General features: G+C 42.5%; 1 protein-coding gene across 7 annotated transcripts in view; it reads right to left on the bottom strand.

Moving 5' to 3' along the window:
• The window catches only part of camk2g2 (calcium/calmodulin-dependent protein kinase (CaM kinase) II gamma 2), a 66,640-nt gene extending 47,349 nt beyond the window's left edge, over positions 1–19,291 (bottom strand). For all 7 annotated transcript variants that reach the window (XM_083988729.1, XM_083988724.1, XM_083988730.1 and 4 more), the window contains exons 1-2: positions 19,066–19,291; positions 17,768–17,862 (exon numbers count right to left, since the gene is read on the bottom strand). In XM_083988729.1, the coding sequence (XP_083844855.1) occupies positions 17,768–17,862; positions 19,066–19,130 (160 nt within the window). In that variant the 5' untranslated portion in view covers positions 19,131–19,291. The remainder of the gene's footprint in view (positions 1–17,767; positions 17,863–19,065) is intronic.
• Between the last annotated feature and the right edge of the window lie 207 nt (positions 19,292–19,498).

Raw genomic sequence — 19,498 nt, 5'->3', positions numbered from 1 at the left:
TGATAGGGAATTATAAGTCAATTAATTTAATAGGAAAAATGTCATTTAGGTTTTGGTTTTTGTCACCATAACACAAAATATCTTTGGTTTTCAGACAATTTTCTGACCTCTTATCCACATCATGTCAATCAGTGACAGTAAATCCATCAATCCACAGACTGTGGATAGTAGGATTACACCTTTTGACTAAACTGTGTGAACCAAGATTGACCTCGACTGTACTTTTCCTGGTTGGTGATCCAACTTTGCTTTATAGCATCTGGGTCTTAACAATACACATCATAAAGCTATACACAGTCTGTCAGACACTTTAATGTATGGTATGGCTCTATACATCTGAGGATTCATGAATCCTAAACTGGGTTTCTTTCTTTAGCTCCCTCTCTGGAAGGTAAACTGTTTACAATGGACAGATCTCATTGTTGCAACGAACAGTGACAGGCTGCACATACACACCGTGTAATTTACTGCTGACCTGTAGGTATGCTATAGCTAATGTAGCTGATGTCATTGTTGTTATGGGATATTTAAGTACAAACGGTGGATTAAACAAGCCCAAGCTAGAAGGAGCCACAAAACTAATCCACAGAGTATTCCCACACTTCAAGGTTGTTATCTTCCGAAGGGGAAAACAGAGACTTATTAAGTTTAGATCCTTAAATTACTGATACACTACTGAGGACAGTTTAATTGTGACTCCTGACAGGAGGATTCAGGGAGTTAGTAGGCGTCGAAACTCAAAATATGTGGAGTGATTAAGATGAGCCCGCTGTGAATCCCCAGAGTTCAAATTGTTCGAATTTCAATGCAAAATGTAGTTGATATTTGAGGAAAGGGATAGAAATAGTTGCGTAATTCATCCAAATTTTGTCCTTGAATCCAAAAGTGAATTAATCTTAAAATGCTGACTGTTGAATCTTTAGCTTCAGCTCAATGTTAACCAGGTCACACAGTGGAAAATAAGCTCTTATTGGGTGTTTGCACCTGAAAAAAGACCCAGACCGCAGTCCCAAACTTTGTAAGCTCTCCAAAAGTCAAAATCTCAAGACTGTCTTGGCAGAAAACTCTACAAACATGCTAACAATACTGGAGCTCAGTATGTTTTTGGACCTCAGTTTTCAAGGTAAATTAAAGTGACCTCAAGTCTTTGACAATTAGAGACGGCCTTTTGTAGGCACTGGAAGAAAAGAGGATAACCAAACTCATAAAGATTCATCCTTTGAGGATCATGAACCAGGTTTAATGGAAAATCCTCCAAACCACTGGATCAACAGACAAACACCTCTGCACCACATAGCAGAGGGAAAATATTTTCCATAGGAGTGTTGCGGTTTTGTGGCAGAATCCTTTTTTTAACCTTCGCTTTTCATTAAATTTGAAGTGAGAAAATCCTGGGCATTAGTGCTGCATCATCATCTCATCATTTTTGTCCAGTGACCCCAGACTAATGTTCTTAGTGTCACTGTTCTCTCAAAATAATGGATGGAAAACAGAAAGCTTGTGAAGCCTGTGAAAGTTTGTCGCTCCTCTCACTCAGCGGAGGTGAAAACACCGACCCACCTCCTCCCCAAAAGTAATAACACAGCTCAATATAAACAGGTGCCACTGGTGGTTTCTTTAAATTGCTGCAAGTCCTGTTTTCTGCCGCTCTTATCTCAGCTATCCTGCACCGTGGCTGAGCAAATACAACACGAGATTAAAGGTAAATTAGATTTATCTGAACTTGTCTGCCAGTTCACTCAGCGCCTCGTGTCATGAAGTGCATTTTCAAAGCACTTCTCGGCGTTAGCGCTGTTAGCCCGGCCCTGTTGCTGGTCGCTTTAACTCCACTGCTAAACGAAGGAATGTTTTTAAAAAGATGTGTCATGACAACATCTAAAATTTGTACCAAGAATAGATCTGGGGCCAAACACTGGCACCTTTATTCCAGCACATGAATAACACAGCCTTGGGTTTCCAGCCTTGATGTGTCAGAGTGCAGCCTTGATCCTCGTTTTGTGATAACTAATCACCGATGAGCGGCTGTTCCAGGGAGACGCACACACAAACACAGACACACACACACGCAGACTTATCTCGTCGTTATTCCCACAAAGGAGGGACAATGACCTCCATTGTGTGGAGACCGCCTGTCCTTATGGTAAGACATGAGGAGACACACAAACACGTATCCGCAGTTCCAACAAAATGTTTTAATGCAGCCTGTAAAGCTGTGTAAAGAGTGACAGCTGACGTAGACGGCGTCTGACAGCTGAGCAGCGGTCGTACTTGCGCAGCCTGAATGAGGAACTTAATCCTCCTAGAGAGCAAATAATGGATGTTATGGCACAGGATCTCTCTTGCGATTCCTATCGTGCAGAGTCACCGATGTTCGATGTTTATGTAGAAGCTTGTGGAGCAAGTTTGATATATGTGCCAAAGAGCAACGTGAATACACGGGATCAGACGCTGTTTGGGCAGGATTATAACGCTTTGTGCTGCCTGAGCTGCTGCACAGGTTGGAGAGGATTATTTATACTTACATGTATATTATATCATGGCCACTTTCCAGTGATTAAAGGGGAACTATGCAAGTCAGCCACTTTTTTTGCTGTTTTGGTCGTATTTTATTCCCTACAGAGCTCCCCCTACAGTTTCTGAGTGCATATTTTCACTGTCGTAAAAACTTACAGCCCCTGGCCATGTGCATTTGTTTTCTACAAAGTTGGCAAGAAGGCATCTTGTGGAGCGATGTCTATCGAGGTGGGTAACGTTAACAAGAGATTACGGATTACCAGGCGTGCTCGTGCTCGCTTGTGTAGTGCCGTAAAGTGGTCCATGTTTCTCACGAGACGAGATCTGGGACACCGGGTCAGAGGCTTTGATCTTGCAAGGTTGGTTTTCGACAAAGAGATGCAAGGTGGAAGGCAGAGAGCCTCCATTCTCACCGTAACAAGTCATTTAACCATCACAATTACTCCAAAGCTTAACTCATTCAGAACATGCTATTACGTAACCATAGCAAATAAGTGTCAAACCTATGAACTCTGGTTGAACCTTTTGTTTTCATGCAATCAAAGTCTTAGGTATTCACGATATCAAAGCAAAGTGAACGCACCTTGTCCCTTATTAAAGGCAAAGCCACATTTTTTCTTTGATCCACCATCCCACCAATACATTTTTTTTAACCTATTTAGGTCATTTGAGAGAGAGACATTCAGACAAACAGAGAGACAGAGAGAATCATCGGAAAGTCAAAAAAAGTCAAAAATAAAAGGTTCAAAAGAGAGATCTGCTTGAAAATGTCGCCTTGACTTTAATCAGACCTGTTTTTCCAGAATGCTGAATTTGGAGAAAACAGGCTGTATTCAAATGAGGATAGCTAAAAAGTGGAACAGGCTATGAACTCACTTTTTTTCCTGGTGAAAGTAGAGAGTCTCCCCTTTCATTTGAGATATACTGTGTCATTTTAGTCATAGCACAACATATTCTGTGGCTGTTTGAAAAGTAGTAGAAATCCTTAAAAGTGCTGGCACTGGCTGTACACTGAGGGAAAAAAACTCTGGCAGTGAATGAGTTAAGGTGCAAATCTATGGTAGTAACTCTTTAAAACAACACTTTATTTACTGTATACGTCCATTCATAAATATTACCTCAGCTGCTGACGCTGGAGGCAGCCGTCCTGCAGGGCATAGAGTTATTAAATGATTTTGAGCTGGACAAATATTTGCACAGTCTACCTGGACACAACGACCAACAGGATGTTTCAATTGTTATGTTTCTGGGTCAACTCAATACATGACAACATCCATGCAAAAATGTGACTAATTTAAAATCAATAAAAAGGAAAAAAATATATAATGCTGTCAGTTTAAAAAAAAAAAAAAGATCTGGAAAAAGCAACGACATCAAGCTCCAATGTTGTTGCAGCTAGTTTTGTAATTACAATTCACTGGTGATCAAGTGGAGCCTCCACAAAAACCTGCATCACTGCCCACATTTTCACAAAAGTGTGTCAAGGCAGCCGGCTCTGAACAGGACCCTCACTGTGAGCAGGCTTTTATTATGAAAGGCTGTTTTGATTGTTACCTTGGAGGCAGACACAAACGTACCAACTGTGCTGGTGGTGCGCCAGTCAACACAAGCACATACTTCAACCAAGTCATGCAGCGGCACAATCAACACCAATTGGATTTATTGGGATACTACGAACTGCAGAGCAGCTTTTCAGCGAGGATTATCAAACGATTTTAACTTTGCCAAGAGCCCGAAGGCAGGTGTCAATCGTTCAGGTGAAGCAGACGTAACTGACAAAGCATCACACAGAGGAGAGAACAATAAACTGAGTGTGTATGTGTGCCGTCAACAATGGGTGTGTGTGTGTGTGTGCATTTGTGTGTGGTTGGTTAAACATCCTCCACTTGGGAAAACATCAGCCTTGTGTAAAGAAACCTTAGTGTAAATGGAGATAATGACAACAAAAGGTGAGCAAATATTGACACACATCACTGCGTTCTGTGTGCGTTTGTCAGCGTGTGCGTGTGTCTACATACTGTATGTGTGTTTCTTTGCAATTAAAGCAAAATTTAGAAGTCAGTGTGGTTTCCTGGTTTTGCATCTTGTAAAATAAAATAATCTCTATCACCCACCAATGAAATGATTAATGGACATTCTTCTTAAGAAAAAGGAGATCATTGAGTGAAACGAGAGCTAGAGATCAACCTGGTGAAAGAAGTAAAATGACGCAGAAAGAGCAGTGTTTGGAAATATGCATCTCGTGACAATGAAGTATGCTGCTGCGGTATCAAAATAAATGAAAACATTCAGGCAACCATAACAGGCTGAAGTATTCAAAGCCTCCGCTCTGCGCAGGGGCTTATTCTATTTTCAATACTTTCAAGTTGACTTAATTTTATCTTGTTCCCACAACTAAAAGGGTTTCACATATCCATGGTTCGCTCTGTCTCCTCCCTCGTGGTTCAGAAAGGCTGATAACAGGTCAGAAACAGTTGAGGATGATGTAGTTTGTTTTATTATTATAATAATAATAATAATCCCACGATAAAACTAACAACAACACCCTGCTAACGAGTGTTGTTTATATGTCTGAAGTCTAATATCTGACACTGTTAACAGGTCGGTGCACGTTCACGCTCGCTACAGTGTCGGTGAAATGTAATTCCCACTAACTCCATCTTATTAACATCAACATACAGTTCGGAGCAGTATAGAGTGTATTGATCTACAGCTAACACAGAAACTCGCTCCAAGCGAATGCACAGTTTAATAACTATTCATCTGTAACGTGTTTTTAAAGATCCAAGTGTTCAGGGAACCAGTGTAACGTTACTTGTTGTAGTGAGGTCTTGACATTACCCTGTTAAGTGCTTTGACATGATGCGTATTATCTTTTGGTGCTAGCTACTGAAATAAAACTGAAATTGAACTGAACTGAGACACGGTAGGAAAGCATTGAGAGACGGACTAACACCACCAGCCATAATACCGTTATACATCCAAAACAGAAAAGGATGTGAACAACAGGACGACAGCCTGTGGCTCTGTTTATACTACACTGAGCATCTGTGAGCGTAAATAATTATCTTCATTACAAGACAATGCTACTGTATGGATTCAAATAGGAGCTTCACTTCACACAAGTGTGTTTGCAGTTAACAACAACCATAACAAAAAGACCCAATACTGACTGTTGGTTTAGAGCAGGATCCACTATATCACCGGACTTCCTCTTTTGCGACTGTTAAAACAAATACGTCCTCTAGAGGGCGCTGTCATTTGACTGTTGACATGTAGTTTTGGGAGACTTTAATAAAATAACTGGTGTCGTTTTCTTTATTATCTGATCTCTGTTTAAGATTGGTGGCTTCCGGCCACAGTACACTCAAACAAACACTCAAACACCAGAATCTCCCTTTAAGATTTCGGTGCTAATGTTGCATTGTGGGTAATGCTCTGGACAAGAAATTGAATTTGCTGAACAAAGATGATGTGCAAAGAGATATTTCTAGTTCAACAGTTCTTCAGTGCGAAAACATTTACTCTTGAGTTAAATCCCTGACATGTAACTTTTTACGTCAATGGTTCCCGTCAGATTAAAGTCCTCAAGACCAAAGCAAACAAAGAGTCGCATCTTTCAGAGACACATTTTGTGGAGAAAAAAAAACATCAATTTGTGTGATTGACAGTCAGGTTTTCTCAGGCTGGAGGAGGACTGAGTGCTTTCAAAAGGTGCGTCCGACCAGCGCTGTGTTACTACTCATTGTACATGACACCGGCTGAATACGCTGACCAGGTTTATGTAATCTTGGCTGTCAGGTGTGAAGAGCAGAATGCATGCAAGGTAGCCGTTACCATGGAGATGCACTGCTTGATTGACAGCACGAGAGTGAGTGTGTGATTGGGAATAGATTATCCACTGGCATGAAGAGCATGGAGACACACACACACAAACGGTCAGGCAGAGCTAATGGTTTTGACTTTTCAGGACTTTATTAGTGTGTTTACTTTGACTATCATAAAAATGTAAAATTTGACTTGCTAAGAGATAAAGGATAAAAGAAAAGATCTGTAGTTTAAATATCGGTTTGTTTTTTTTGTTCCGTCTCATAGAACCAGAAAACAGTGAAATTTAAAGACCATAAATTGAGGTTTACATCTTATGATGATAAATTAGCTTTAATTCACATTCAAATTTACAGCTGCATTTATGAGTTATTCTGATATTGCGGAGATTTTTAGGTCTGCCTGTTGGGAGTCAAAAAACAAGACAGAAGAAAGACATGCTCAACCCTGTCCCCTGACCAGTGGTCTAGCGATCTTATCCACAGTCACAGGTCAAGATACCTCCAGGTGAAAGAGTAATCCTGGTGCAATAAACATTGTTTTCCTACAGGAATGTACGATAAAGTACAATCTCACGGGGTTATCATGAGTTCATCCTGTCATCTTCACCTCAAACAGAAGGTTTAACATACCAGGGTTCAGTAGGTTATCATCATCACTAATCATTCTAACAGACTACAAAGAATCAGACTTCATCAAAGTTTCCACCACAGTGATACCTAACCAGAGTCTTAATTTCAGCAACTTTGAAGCAAATATGTACAGTACAGTAAACTGTTTCATGTTTTTAGCCACTCTGACTTGCGATAGTGAAGTGATAGTGTTTGGATTTTGGATTGACAGAAACAACAAGACATTTGAAGGCATCATCATCACCTTGGTTTGAGATTATAATGGCATTTTAATGTTCTTATGTTGAACAGACGAAACGATTCATCAAGTAATTAAATAAAAAAAAAACAATCATGGTAGATGATGATTAATGTTATATAGTTTCTGTACTAAAGCCACTCAATCAATCAACCAGTCTCTTCAGTTAAAAAAAACTTGGCTTTTTTAAATATTAACTTCACATGTCGATCACATGATGAGCACAGTATTAGTGCAGATGTGAACTTTTATGAGACTGGCAGAAAATCAAGAGAGGGAGAATGAGACAAAGAATACATTTTGGAGACTTTTGTGCGAGCTCTTACTGCGTGATGTGATCTCATTGTCTCTCTCTCACACACACACACACACACACACACACACACACACACACACACACACACACACACACACACACACACACACACACACACACACACACACACACACACACACACACACACAAGGACACAGTCACGCACACACACATTATTGCTGGCTGCCTCTCCCATGTGTGCTCCCTGCTTTATTGCCTTCTCAATCTTCCAACTGTCGCAATAAATAATCTCAATAAAATCCCTCTCTATTTAGGAAACTGTATTATTTTACTGTCGGTAACTTATTTAACTGTTAAGTGTAATTACTGCGGCCGTCTCACAGATGAATATGAGCCCGATACCTGCGTGAGTGTGTGAAATCTTATACAACCACCTCTGGTGCTAAATCTGAGCTGCACAACCACGAACAAAACACATGAAAATGAGTCTGTACTGTGCAAGTATTGGTCAATCAATCAAATAATTGATCCTTTTATGCATAAATACCAATGGTTCCAGCTTCTCTTTTCAATCTTACATCATAGTAAATTGAATCAAGACACATCTGACGACATGATCTTGGTCGCTGGAGCTTGCAACTTCAAATTATTTTCACTGACATTTCTTCTGTCCATTACAATAATTGTTTAGTCTGCAAGCTGTCAGGAAATAATGAAAAAGCACATTACAGTTTCTCAAATGTGACACCATCAGTCCATAAAACAAAGACATTCAGAGAGTCGTCTGTGTTTGTGCTCGACTTTAATGATAAGAATTTGTGCGTCTAATCAATCAAGATTCAAGGAGAGAGGAAACGTTCTTGCACAAGTGTTGGAGCCAGACAACGGTGGGAACATTAGCATTAGCATCTGCTCACTCCAGTCTGTGGACCATATAGTCAGTATAGTTTCAAGTAACGTCTTTCTTCATCTGTCGTAGCCTACATGAACAGACACATATAGACACCATCAGCTCCGTGACTCACACATAATGACGTTACAGCAGCTGATCAAGTTGTCATTCACACACACACACACACAAACTCAGATGAACCTGCATGCACATGTAGTTGCAATACAGTTTTCTGGCACTGTAGCGACCAAACAATAAATTAAGAAAGCGACTGTTATTACACATGTTTTTTTCTGATTTCATATTGTCAGTTGCAACTAAGTCACACATTCAGCTTCTAGTAACAAATTAAACCCTGATCGTCCCTCTGTCCTCATCCAGCACTATATGGCAAATAAAAATTTTATTCAACTTGGCTTCCCCATGACGCCATATGCCTCGGACAGGGGGGGATAACGATGAACAGACGAGAGAGAAAAAGAGGGCAAGATGAATATGACAGGAGGAGAGTCTCACTACACACACACACAGTATCAAGTGCTGATAAGAAAATAAGGTTTGCATGCTGTGGGAAGACTCGGCGCCACTACACACATGTGTTACAATGCACCGGTTCTGCTTTTGGACCATTATCACCCAGAGCAGCTGAGAGGAGAGGAGAGGAGAACTCTCCCTTTCCATATCTACATCTTCGCTCTCTTTCCATATATGACTCTCACTCTCTCCCTCTCATCAAATATTCACAGTTGGTCCCATTAAACATTCACCGCGCAGTGCTGCTACGTTTATCTGCCCTCCGCCAATCAGCCTCCAGCGAGTGCACTACGAGCCCACCACCAAAAGCCTGAACACACACACACACACACACATCGTCTGCCTGCATGCGTGGCCTGCGATGCGGCAGCAGCAGCCTTGCGGAGCGAAGGGGAGGAAATGACTAGAAAGGGGTGGTGAAAGAATCCAAGAGGAGACAAAAAAAAGGGGATGGGGTGGTCGCTGAGGGAGAGAGGGGAAGAAAATGGGATGAATAAAAGGAGGCGAGTGTGAGGGTCCACTCCTCCACTCCTGCACTCCTCAGCTTTTGTGTCCAGGCTCAGTGAGAGCAGAGCAGCCTTGCACCTCAATAATTCAACAGTGGGACAAGTGCCGCCAGCCTCTCTCTCTCTCTCTGACATCACAAGGCCTTACCTAATAACAGTGTAAAAATACACTCACTTTACAGTTCGACACAATACGTGACACGTAATTGTGGCTAAAAATAAGATGATACACTTCACTGTTTCCTTTTAGCGCTACATTTCTCTGCCGTGCGTCTCTCTCTCTCTCTCTCTCGCACGTGCATTTGATGCAAAGAGACGACGCACAATCAGGTGAAAAAAAAACGCAACCCTGCTCCGAGCACTGCCGAAATGTTGCGTGACCTACATTCACTACAGCGCCTGAACGCATCCCGAAGCTGCTGCTCTACTCGCATTGTGTGCACCCCCCCCCCGACCCCCCCAGTGTAGAGACAGGGTGTTAGGTTAGAGTCACCTGTGGGTGCAGAGTGACCCTAAACTCTCTGGGTTACAGACGGTGCATTCACTGCCCTTTGTCTGTGCACTCACCCAGAACAGGCCACTGAGAATATGAATAATTGATGGCCGATACAGCCACTAATTAAGGCTGGGTGATACAGCAAACTTTAAAATATACATGACATAGAAACATGTTATTAGTTAGAGTAAAATAATAACAACACCAAAAGTTGACTTGTCACATTCAATTAAGAAAAACAATAAACCTGACGTCGCCATTTGTTGCTTGAGAAAATCACTAAAACAGTGGTCTATTGATTTATTGCAGATCGATCACCAAACGTCACCTGGCTGAGGGTTACTTTGGATGAGAGCATACAGTAACTGATACACAGAAACAAAAAGGCAGTTCCAACATGATTTAATTGGGCCTTTGATTAAGCCAATCAATTGATTGTCGATCAAAATTGTATTGCGAACCGTTTTGATAGTCATTTCAGTCATTGTGAAAAATATATGTGAATGTGTAAATATTTGCTGGTTTGGCAACAGTCAAACAAAGCACTGGAAATGATGAATTCACCACTGAAAAACATACATACTCCAATATGAAATAATCAATAAAATAAATACTCCATTAAGTGATTAACCTCGCCACGGTGGGACAGGCGATACAGTGACTGTCACTGTAATAAAGTCCCGAGTTGTAAAACCTGTCTCGTCGTCCTGTAAAGTGCACAGCAGCCTTACTCGTGGATTTACGCATCAGAGCGTATTTCATCATCTGACTCTCACCTGCAGCAACACACCTCTATAAACAGTCCCCTTCACTTCGCTTCTCTTTAAGACGATTATTACTAATCATGATGGCACCTTTAAAGACTAATACCCGTCAGTTACAAACAGCTGACAGAAATGATTCAAATCTGCAAAAGTGAATCCTGCAACTAAAACCAAAAACAGGTTCACGACCTGCTCTCACTTGTGTGGAGTCATTTCAGTGATGCAACACCTGTGTTTGTGAGACACAAGCAGCACAGAGGGATTATGAGGAAATAGACCCCTGGAGGCACAGAGACCCAAACCAATACAGAAGACACAAACAGCATCTTTTCTTGTCTTTTTTGTGTCTCTATGTCCAAAGAGGTTGCATACACAAGCTACTGAATTGATAGTAAACGTTGAAAATAGTGAATTCAGTTCAGAAAAGTACCAATTTACAACCAAATAGTTATAAAATATAAATATTTCCACTATAAAACTTATAACTGTCCATTCTCCTGACCTTCGTGACTGTACGTGAGACACATTTACTCTTTCGTTGCTATTTTGCACTTTATTCTGAAAAATCTTGAGCTTTGGAGCAAGTTACAGCCTCACACAGTTTGATTCTGCTGGAAACTGAAATCCATATAGATCTCATAGCCAATAATAGCCCTTAACTGCTGCGACACTGGTCTTGATAAAAAGCCCTGAAGCGTTTTGCTCATCAGGCCACATCCCCCTGCAGTCAGTGATGTCACATCATGTGCCTTTTACCTGTCAGAGCTGATACAGTATACCTGTTTTGCAATCGCCAATTTCTTTTTGGAGGAATTTCAGCCCACAGTGACTGAGTGTTGAACGTGTTTACAATCCCAACAATATCCGCTACAAATTATAGATTTATAGATGAGAAATGAAAACTTAGATAATACATTTACCATAGTGATTTTGGAAGATGGTGCAAAACAAGCATTTCTCACTCTCTCATGTTTAATTTACCCCTGATGAGACAGTTTTTAATTTAGATTTCCGACACGATAGAGGAGCTATGAAAACCCAGATCTGAGCTGGTAAGAAGAAGTGAAAGTGACTGAGTATAATTCAGATATGAGACCAACTATTAAAGGAAAAGGCTGCATGTCTGAAATGGCCCTTTTTTTTTTTTTTTGTGCAGTATCATCAGTGGACACTGTAAAAGCAGAAGACTGGTGATGGCAGTGAGCTCCATAAATGGAAAACAGCAGACGAAAGCTGAGCGGGGCAAAAAAAGAAAGAAAAAAAGAAAAACTAAAGCTAAAGCCGACTTCCTTATACACGCAGGGTTTGGTTTTTAGAAAATGAGATGAGGCTTCACTGTACTGAAGCCTCTGTCAGAGAGGAGATATGAAAATATCTTCTAATCTCCATTTTATGTTGTGCTTTTAGAGTCTCACCACTGACTTCTGCTTCTTTGCCTCGGTGCAAAAAAAAAAAAAAAACGGATTCAGGGCCTCGGCTCAGGATGCACAGAAGTCGTGGCTAATCACAAAAAGCCACCGAGAGCAGAGACCCCTCTATCTCCCCCTCTCATCAGCACGCACAGAGCCCTCCACCACCAAAGAAATAGCAACAACAGCTTATGAGCACACTTCCCTTCTTAACTTCTGCTTCCCACGATTTTTATCAGGTACTCGCTGCTGCCTTGGGGCTAACACAAATTGTCGTTATCTAGTTCTGTAAACTGATGCTACAGTCAAAGCCGCTTATCTTGTGAAATACTGTATTACAGTACTCGGGCTTCCAGGGTCTGTTTTTTTTTTTTTTTTTTTTTGGGGGGGGGGGGGGGGGGGGGCTTGTTCATAAAAAATGAATGCAACTCGCTGTGATTCCTTTTCTGCAAAGACCACTATTTATTTTATTTTTTTAATCACTATATGATATTAAAATAATGCAAAGGTTCACCCTTGAATGCTTTTACAATCTTAAGTATGCAGAAACATCCTTGCAACCTGTGTATTGTTGTTTTTCTTTTGTCATTCTCTTGTTTAAATGTTTGTATGTTGTTCAACTTGAAACAAAAAAGGGAACTGCCAACATGCACCAAAAATGGTACAAACTCGATGAGTTCTCTCAATAAAAATTGTCTAATAAATAAGAATAATAGAGGCTATAAGGTGGATTTGTTACTGGCAGATTCAGGCTGCCTGTTTCCCACTGTTTCCAGTCTTTATGTTAATCTAAGCTAACTGACCTCAGGCTGTGTGTGCATACGACACTAGTCTGGCCTTAGTTGCTGATGCATGTTACCATTATTTATCCATTTTTTTAAGGTCAAGGGAATATGTGACCTTTTATTTTTATCTCCATGAGAAAGACTTTTTTTTTTCAAGCATTTATAAACTGATCTGATAGAACGCTTTGAAGGTTCATGGTGAGAAAATAGATCGTTAAAAAGAGAAAGAAGCTGAAGAAACTCCCATCTCTACACAATGTGTGATGATGAAGGATGTGCGTCTCTGTGTCGACTCGATGCTTGCACACGTGTGTGTGAATGTCAGCAGAAGCGACAGACCACGTGTGAATGTGTGAGTATCTGTCTGAGCGGCTGTGCGCATGCATGTGACGCCACACGACCCAGCCATAATCGCTGACCTCACCGCCAGCCAATGTGCCCTCCCTGAGCCAGAGAGAACAGGGCTTAATCCCCTGTTCTCTGTACACACACACACACACACGCATATACACACACGTATACACACACCTCATAAGTACGAGCAATATTCAAAAGTTCCCCAGACATCAAACCACCAAAGCTGATACACTGTTCGTTGGGTGTTTGCAAACACCGACAGGAGCCACACAAGCAGAGATCAGACTGAACATGTAGCGTGTGTGGATTTTCTAACACACAACTGTGAAGACGTCCGGCAGCTTAGTAGCAGCACTGTGTGTGTGGGTGTGTGTGTGTGCTGACAGCCCTGATGCATTCATGTTAATGTGCACATGGAGACAATATGCTCTACATGTCTGTTGATGAAGACATGACTGTGATTATGTTGACTGGGTTATCTTGGTTGTAAATTGGGATTATATCAACATATTTTCTGATATAAAAACGAGTGCCCATACATGCAGTTAGTCATGATTCATCCCAAATGAATTGCACCTTTTCTGTTATTCATTCAAAATCAAGTGTTTAATAACAGACTAATATGCTGCTTTATGTTAATATACCTAAATATATTACTTATTGTCCTGAAACTCTCAAAGGCCTCACTTCATTTGGCATAAAAATATACTCAGATAATAACATGACAGCGATGTCCAAGTGGGAAATGTTGCAGACACGGTTTAGCTTGCAAGTGTCAACATGGTGCACTTTCCATTTATCACATGTGAAAAGGAATTCAATGCGTGATTATCAAAACCCAAACATTGTACTTTAAATGTTGAAGTCTGGGAATACTGCAATGTTGCTGCCACGAAAGATTATCTTTCAATAAATCCACTGACTAAAAGATTACAGTAGTTGTTTGGTCAACAGAGTGGAGACACATAACGCCGACTGAAAAATCTGTGTTCATGTTAAACTGCAGAGCTGAAACTGAAACAGTCAGTGAGTGTGGGAACTGTGATGGATGTGTGTACGACAGACACACTCTGGGTAATAACTGCATTGTTTCGCCTCTTGTTTTCATCTTCACATCCATCTGGCTAGCCCAGGGCTTTGTCGTCCTTAACTTGTCTGACAACTCGTGAGCAGCGTTGTCGCGCTCCCACATCTCAGCAATTAACTCGGCGAGTAGATTGTTAACACGACCTTAAGACACGAAGGCCTCGGTCGAAATAAAGCAGAATCATACTTCAACACCAGGACGCCCGTCTCGGTGACGGTGTACACACCACTTCTCTCTTCTTGCCTCTCGTTCAGCTCTGTAAGCATGGCGTGCATGTGTGTGTGTAGCAAGGAGAACATGTTTCTTGTGTTGAGAAAAACACACTAGCAGTGCCAGAGCATTTCAGCTCTGATTAAGGGCACTGCGCACTGGAAGAGAGAGAGAGAGACACACACACACACACACACACACACACACACACACACACACACACACACACACACACACACACACACACACACACACAGACAGGCTTGTGTGTGTGTTTGTGTGTGCATGACAATGTGAAACTATAAACTGAAGACTTGTACTGTACGCAGGCAGTAAAGTGTGAGATCCATTAGGTAGGTGAGAGAAAAATGTGTGCAACTGTGTTTGTGCTTTAAGTGAGAAAAGAGCAGTCGCATATGTGTTTGTGTGTTCGTGATAATTGTCACCACAACTCACACACACACACACACACACTCACACACATACATACACACACAGAGAAAGCGGTCTCTCTGCCAGACAGCCTCTGGGATGAAGAGTTTCACCCCTGCTGTTGCTGGGTTACTAGCTCCGGACCACTGCCAACACAGCCCTCAACACAACACACACACACACACACACACACACACACACACACACACACACACACACACACACACACACACACACACACACACACACACACACACACACACACACACACACACACACACACACACACACACACACACACACACACACACACACACACACACACACACACACACACACACACACACACACACACACACACACACACACACAAGATCAGATCGCCTGGTGAGAAGGGTTTTTAAGATCTTTGCTCAAATCAATCTTTTGTTTACAGAGATGGGAGGGGAGGGAACGGGAGGCAGGAGAACATAACACAAAAAGGAAGGAAAATGAAAAGAGTGGGGGTGTTAGAGGGAGGGAGGGGGAGAGAGAGGGAGAGGGGGAGGGAGAGAGAGAGGGAGAGGGAGGGAGGGGGGAGACAGAAACTCAGCCTCCATCCCCTGGGAAAAGAGCAGCCCAGTCAGTCCAGAGCTGGCCCTGATCTGCAGCTCACATCATCACTCACCCTTTGGTGGCCCGGTCTGGTCTGACGGCTACTTGGACAAACACACAGCCACACGCACACACACACCAGAGCACGAAGCCTCACACAGCGAGGGAATCGATGAAATACATAGGCAAACACAAACACATGTGACACAGCGAACAGTCAACAGAGCCAAAAACGCCTGGATTTGGCAACAATGGGAAGAGGAAAAGACGACGAGACGCTCAGAGCAACAGGCGGACGGATGACAACAACTCATTTGTCACAAATGCTGAAGCACAGGTGGTGGCGTTTCAACATGTAAACACACACAAACACACACAGACCCACACACACAGGCAGGCTGAACACATTGATTCAAAGGGTAAACCAAGGTTATTACAGCTTTGGGTCTTTATTTTCATAGGTTCTTCATTCCTTACAACAACATTGCGCTTGAGAACTGAGATCAGTGAACACGTCGTTATCATCATTCATCATTACCACAGCCAGGTACAACAGCTCAACAAGAAACATGAACTGGTGTTGGATGATCGACAACGGCAACAAGTTTATCCAGATTAGCTGAACCGCATCCTTTTGGACATAACACGAAATAACACAAGTAAAAGCATGTGAAATGTTACTCAACATAATTCCACTTAAAAACACCTGATAAGTAATGAAGTGTCCAAGAAAAACAAAAAAATCTACATCAATCCAGCCCACTGCAAAAACAAAGCATTACAAATATTACAAATCGGGAAGTTATGTTTAAAGTAAAAGTACTCGCTGCAGTGAAGTAACCCCTGTCAGTGTTATATGGATTTTAAACTCTGAAAACAGTGAAAAATGCTACGGCAAACCAATCACCCAAAGTGACACTTCACAGTCCAAATATCAAAATGATTAAAAACTTCACATTTACAATGCTGCCACCTTGAAATATTTGACATTTTGCACAAAAATGTATCTGATTATTTGGCAAATATCTTCAGATCTGCAGCTTCTGTTCTATAACAACGCATCATATTTCTGTAATATACTATATTCATTTGCAAGGTAACTGGTGATTACAACGGTCACATCAATGTAGAGGTGTAAAAAACTACTTCACTACATGGTCCCTTCGAAAGAGCACCTAAAATCTGCACCTGAGTGAATGCACTTGTTACTTTCCTCCACTGGGATAGCACAAGCTGACAAGCAAGTCTACAAGTTGATAATTATCATCTGATGCTGTCGTCTTCACCTTCCATCAGTGTCCTTGCATTTCAGGACAGGCGAGACAGGTTGCGTTCAAATTAATTTGGATAAATTACATGTCAATCTGAATTCAGACGGAACGTGATTCTTAAAATAGTGACAGCTTTAATTAGTGTTAACGCGTCACTGCACAGCAAAACTTAGACAGAATTTTACTCCACTTGTGTTTTTAACTCTGCATTGAGTCACTGAGGTGAGTAACTCTGTCCACGTTGTGACATTACGTCTTCTTACAAGAACGAAAGATGAGACGTCACATCCTCTTACTCAGTCTGTACGACCTAAACCACAACTACAGTCATTTCTTCCTCTGAATGAGGATTATTTCTTACAGAACTTCTACTTCCACTAAACATGGATGCCTGGCCGTCTGATCGTCACTCTGACCTCTGACCTACGTTGCTATTCTCCCTGGTTTCCACTGCTGTAGCCCAGAGCGATCGTGCTCTAATACCAGGCAGAGAACATTTTAGACTCAAAAAGGTCAAGGTGGTACACACACACAGTCCTTTTTGCGAGAGACCAGCAGTAACCATAACAAACCAAAAATGGTTGCAGACAACTGCCAAAGCCCACTGAACCTCACTGCACGACTCAAACCACAGCAGCAGCAGCAGCAGCAGCATCACAGCTCTGCCAAGTGGCCTCCAGCTTTTCAGGAATCTCTCCGCTGACAAGGATGGGACCGAACGCCTGGCTCGCTGCTCTTAAGGAAATAAACCAACACGAGCCTGCAGCTGAAACCGACTCCAGTGTGAGCAGCGTGGACAGCAGCTTACTCTTGTCAGCTTTCAGTTTGCATAAATTCATGTTAACTCCTTGACTGGAAAGCGTAACACGGCGAGTGAGCCACACACACACACACACACACACACATACAATGACAATGGGGGTATCTGCATCAGCACTCACCTCTGGCTGAGAGCTTCTTTGTGTTAATAATTTTAGCAGCATACTCCTGGCCGGTGGACTTCTTGACGCATCGGCGGACGATGGAGAAGGCACCTCTGGAGTGGGAGAAATCGATAACCACAGACAAAAAAGGAAAAAAAAAAAGAAAAAAGAAATGGATCAGTGACACCACTTCAAACGTTAACAAAGCTCTCCATCACACTCACATCAGTGTGTGTGACAGCTAAAGCGCAGGGCTGTGCAGGTGAACCTGTCACACACTGCTGGTGAGGGCATGCACCAATCACACACACACCTGAGGAGAGGGGAAAGGAAGTCGCATGCATAATTAAAAACAGTGTGATATGTCGTGTTTGAGATGTGAGGAGAAGGTCCTGGCTACTAGTGCATGACAGAGGGGAGAAGAGGAGGAGGAGAAGGCTGCTTTTTATTATGAAAGGACCCGCGGTCATTAGCTCATAGGGGAGAAACGTGAGCAGGGTGAAGCAGCTGAGAGGCAGAATTAACATTTAATCTGTGTCTTCCCCTGCTCGGTTGCTTTTTTATTTTAGTGCAGATGCCTCCTTTAAATTCGGTTGTAGCCTATTGGTAGGTGGAGAAGCAGCCTCTTATTAGCCACAGATGAGATGATCTGCACTGTAACCTCTGGGTGCTTTAGGTTGTTATAAATCCTCAATACATCAATGGTGCATTGACACAATGAGCATTTTCCTTCTCTCTCTTCCTCTCTCCCCCTGTTTGGCTTTGACATACAGTAAGCCCCTGCAGTCTGCTTACAAATGCACAACAGAGCTGAATGATTGAACAGGAGCCTGGAGATGCCACTAGGCAACGGGGGTAAATGCAAACGACTTTTTCGACGCGTGCAGCCTTGCAGATAAATTGACAAAACAAGTTGCTCAAAATGAGCGACTGGCTGCTTCACACATTTTCGATCCGCGATGGTACACACATTCACATACATCCATATACACACACACGCACACACGCACACACACCTCTGGAGAAACAGCGTTGAGGATTAACCACGAGCCTCCTGCCTTAACATGAACATGAACCTGCTCTGCAGATTATTGTCGCTCCGGAGGTTCCCTGTCTTTTTTTTTGTTTGTTTTGTTTTGTTTTTGACAGCCCCCCCTCCTCTCTCCTCCTGCCGTGTAAACACTGAAGTAAACGCGCACAATGGCAGCAGCACAGAGGCGAGAAACGTGCAAACACACACACACATACACAGGCTGAATGCAACAAGAGCAGCAGCAGCAGCAGTAGTGGTGCTGCTGCTGGTGACGGTCGCTTACTTTCCGAGTTCCTCGTACAGCTGATATTCGTCTGTGAATCTGGTCGAGGTTACAATTGTAGCCATGTTGACCGGAGTGAAGGGGAGAGGGGAGGAATCGCCTCGCGCTTCAGTGGCCGCCTCGCGCACGCAGGGTTTTCGGGAGGAGAACTCGTGAAGACAAGAGGGAGTGAGGGAGGGAGGGAGAGTGAGAGAGCGAGAGAGAGAGGAGAGAGGGGGAAGAGAGGCTCGCGCTCAGAGCGAGGAGCAGAGAGTGGGAGGGGAGAGAGAGAGAGAGCGAGGGAGAGAGAGAGAGAGAGAGAGAAGGGGGAGGAGGAGGAGAGAGGGGAGCTGAGCTGTAGTAACAAAGATCCTCTATTGAGAAGACGTGTCACTGTGTTGTTGTTTTTTCTTTGTAGTAAATAAGAGCTCAAAATTTGAATTTAAATTGACAG

The sequence above is a fragment of the Trachurus trachurus genome (genome assembly GCF_905171665.1).
Source record: "Trachurus trachurus genome assembly, chromosome: 15".
Taxonomy (NCBI): domain Eukaryota; kingdom Metazoa; phylum Chordata; class Actinopteri; order Carangiformes; family Carangidae; genus Trachurus; species Trachurus trachurus.
Note: the sequence above shows the minus strand (reverse complement) of the source record. Positions and strands in the feature narration are given on the sequence as shown.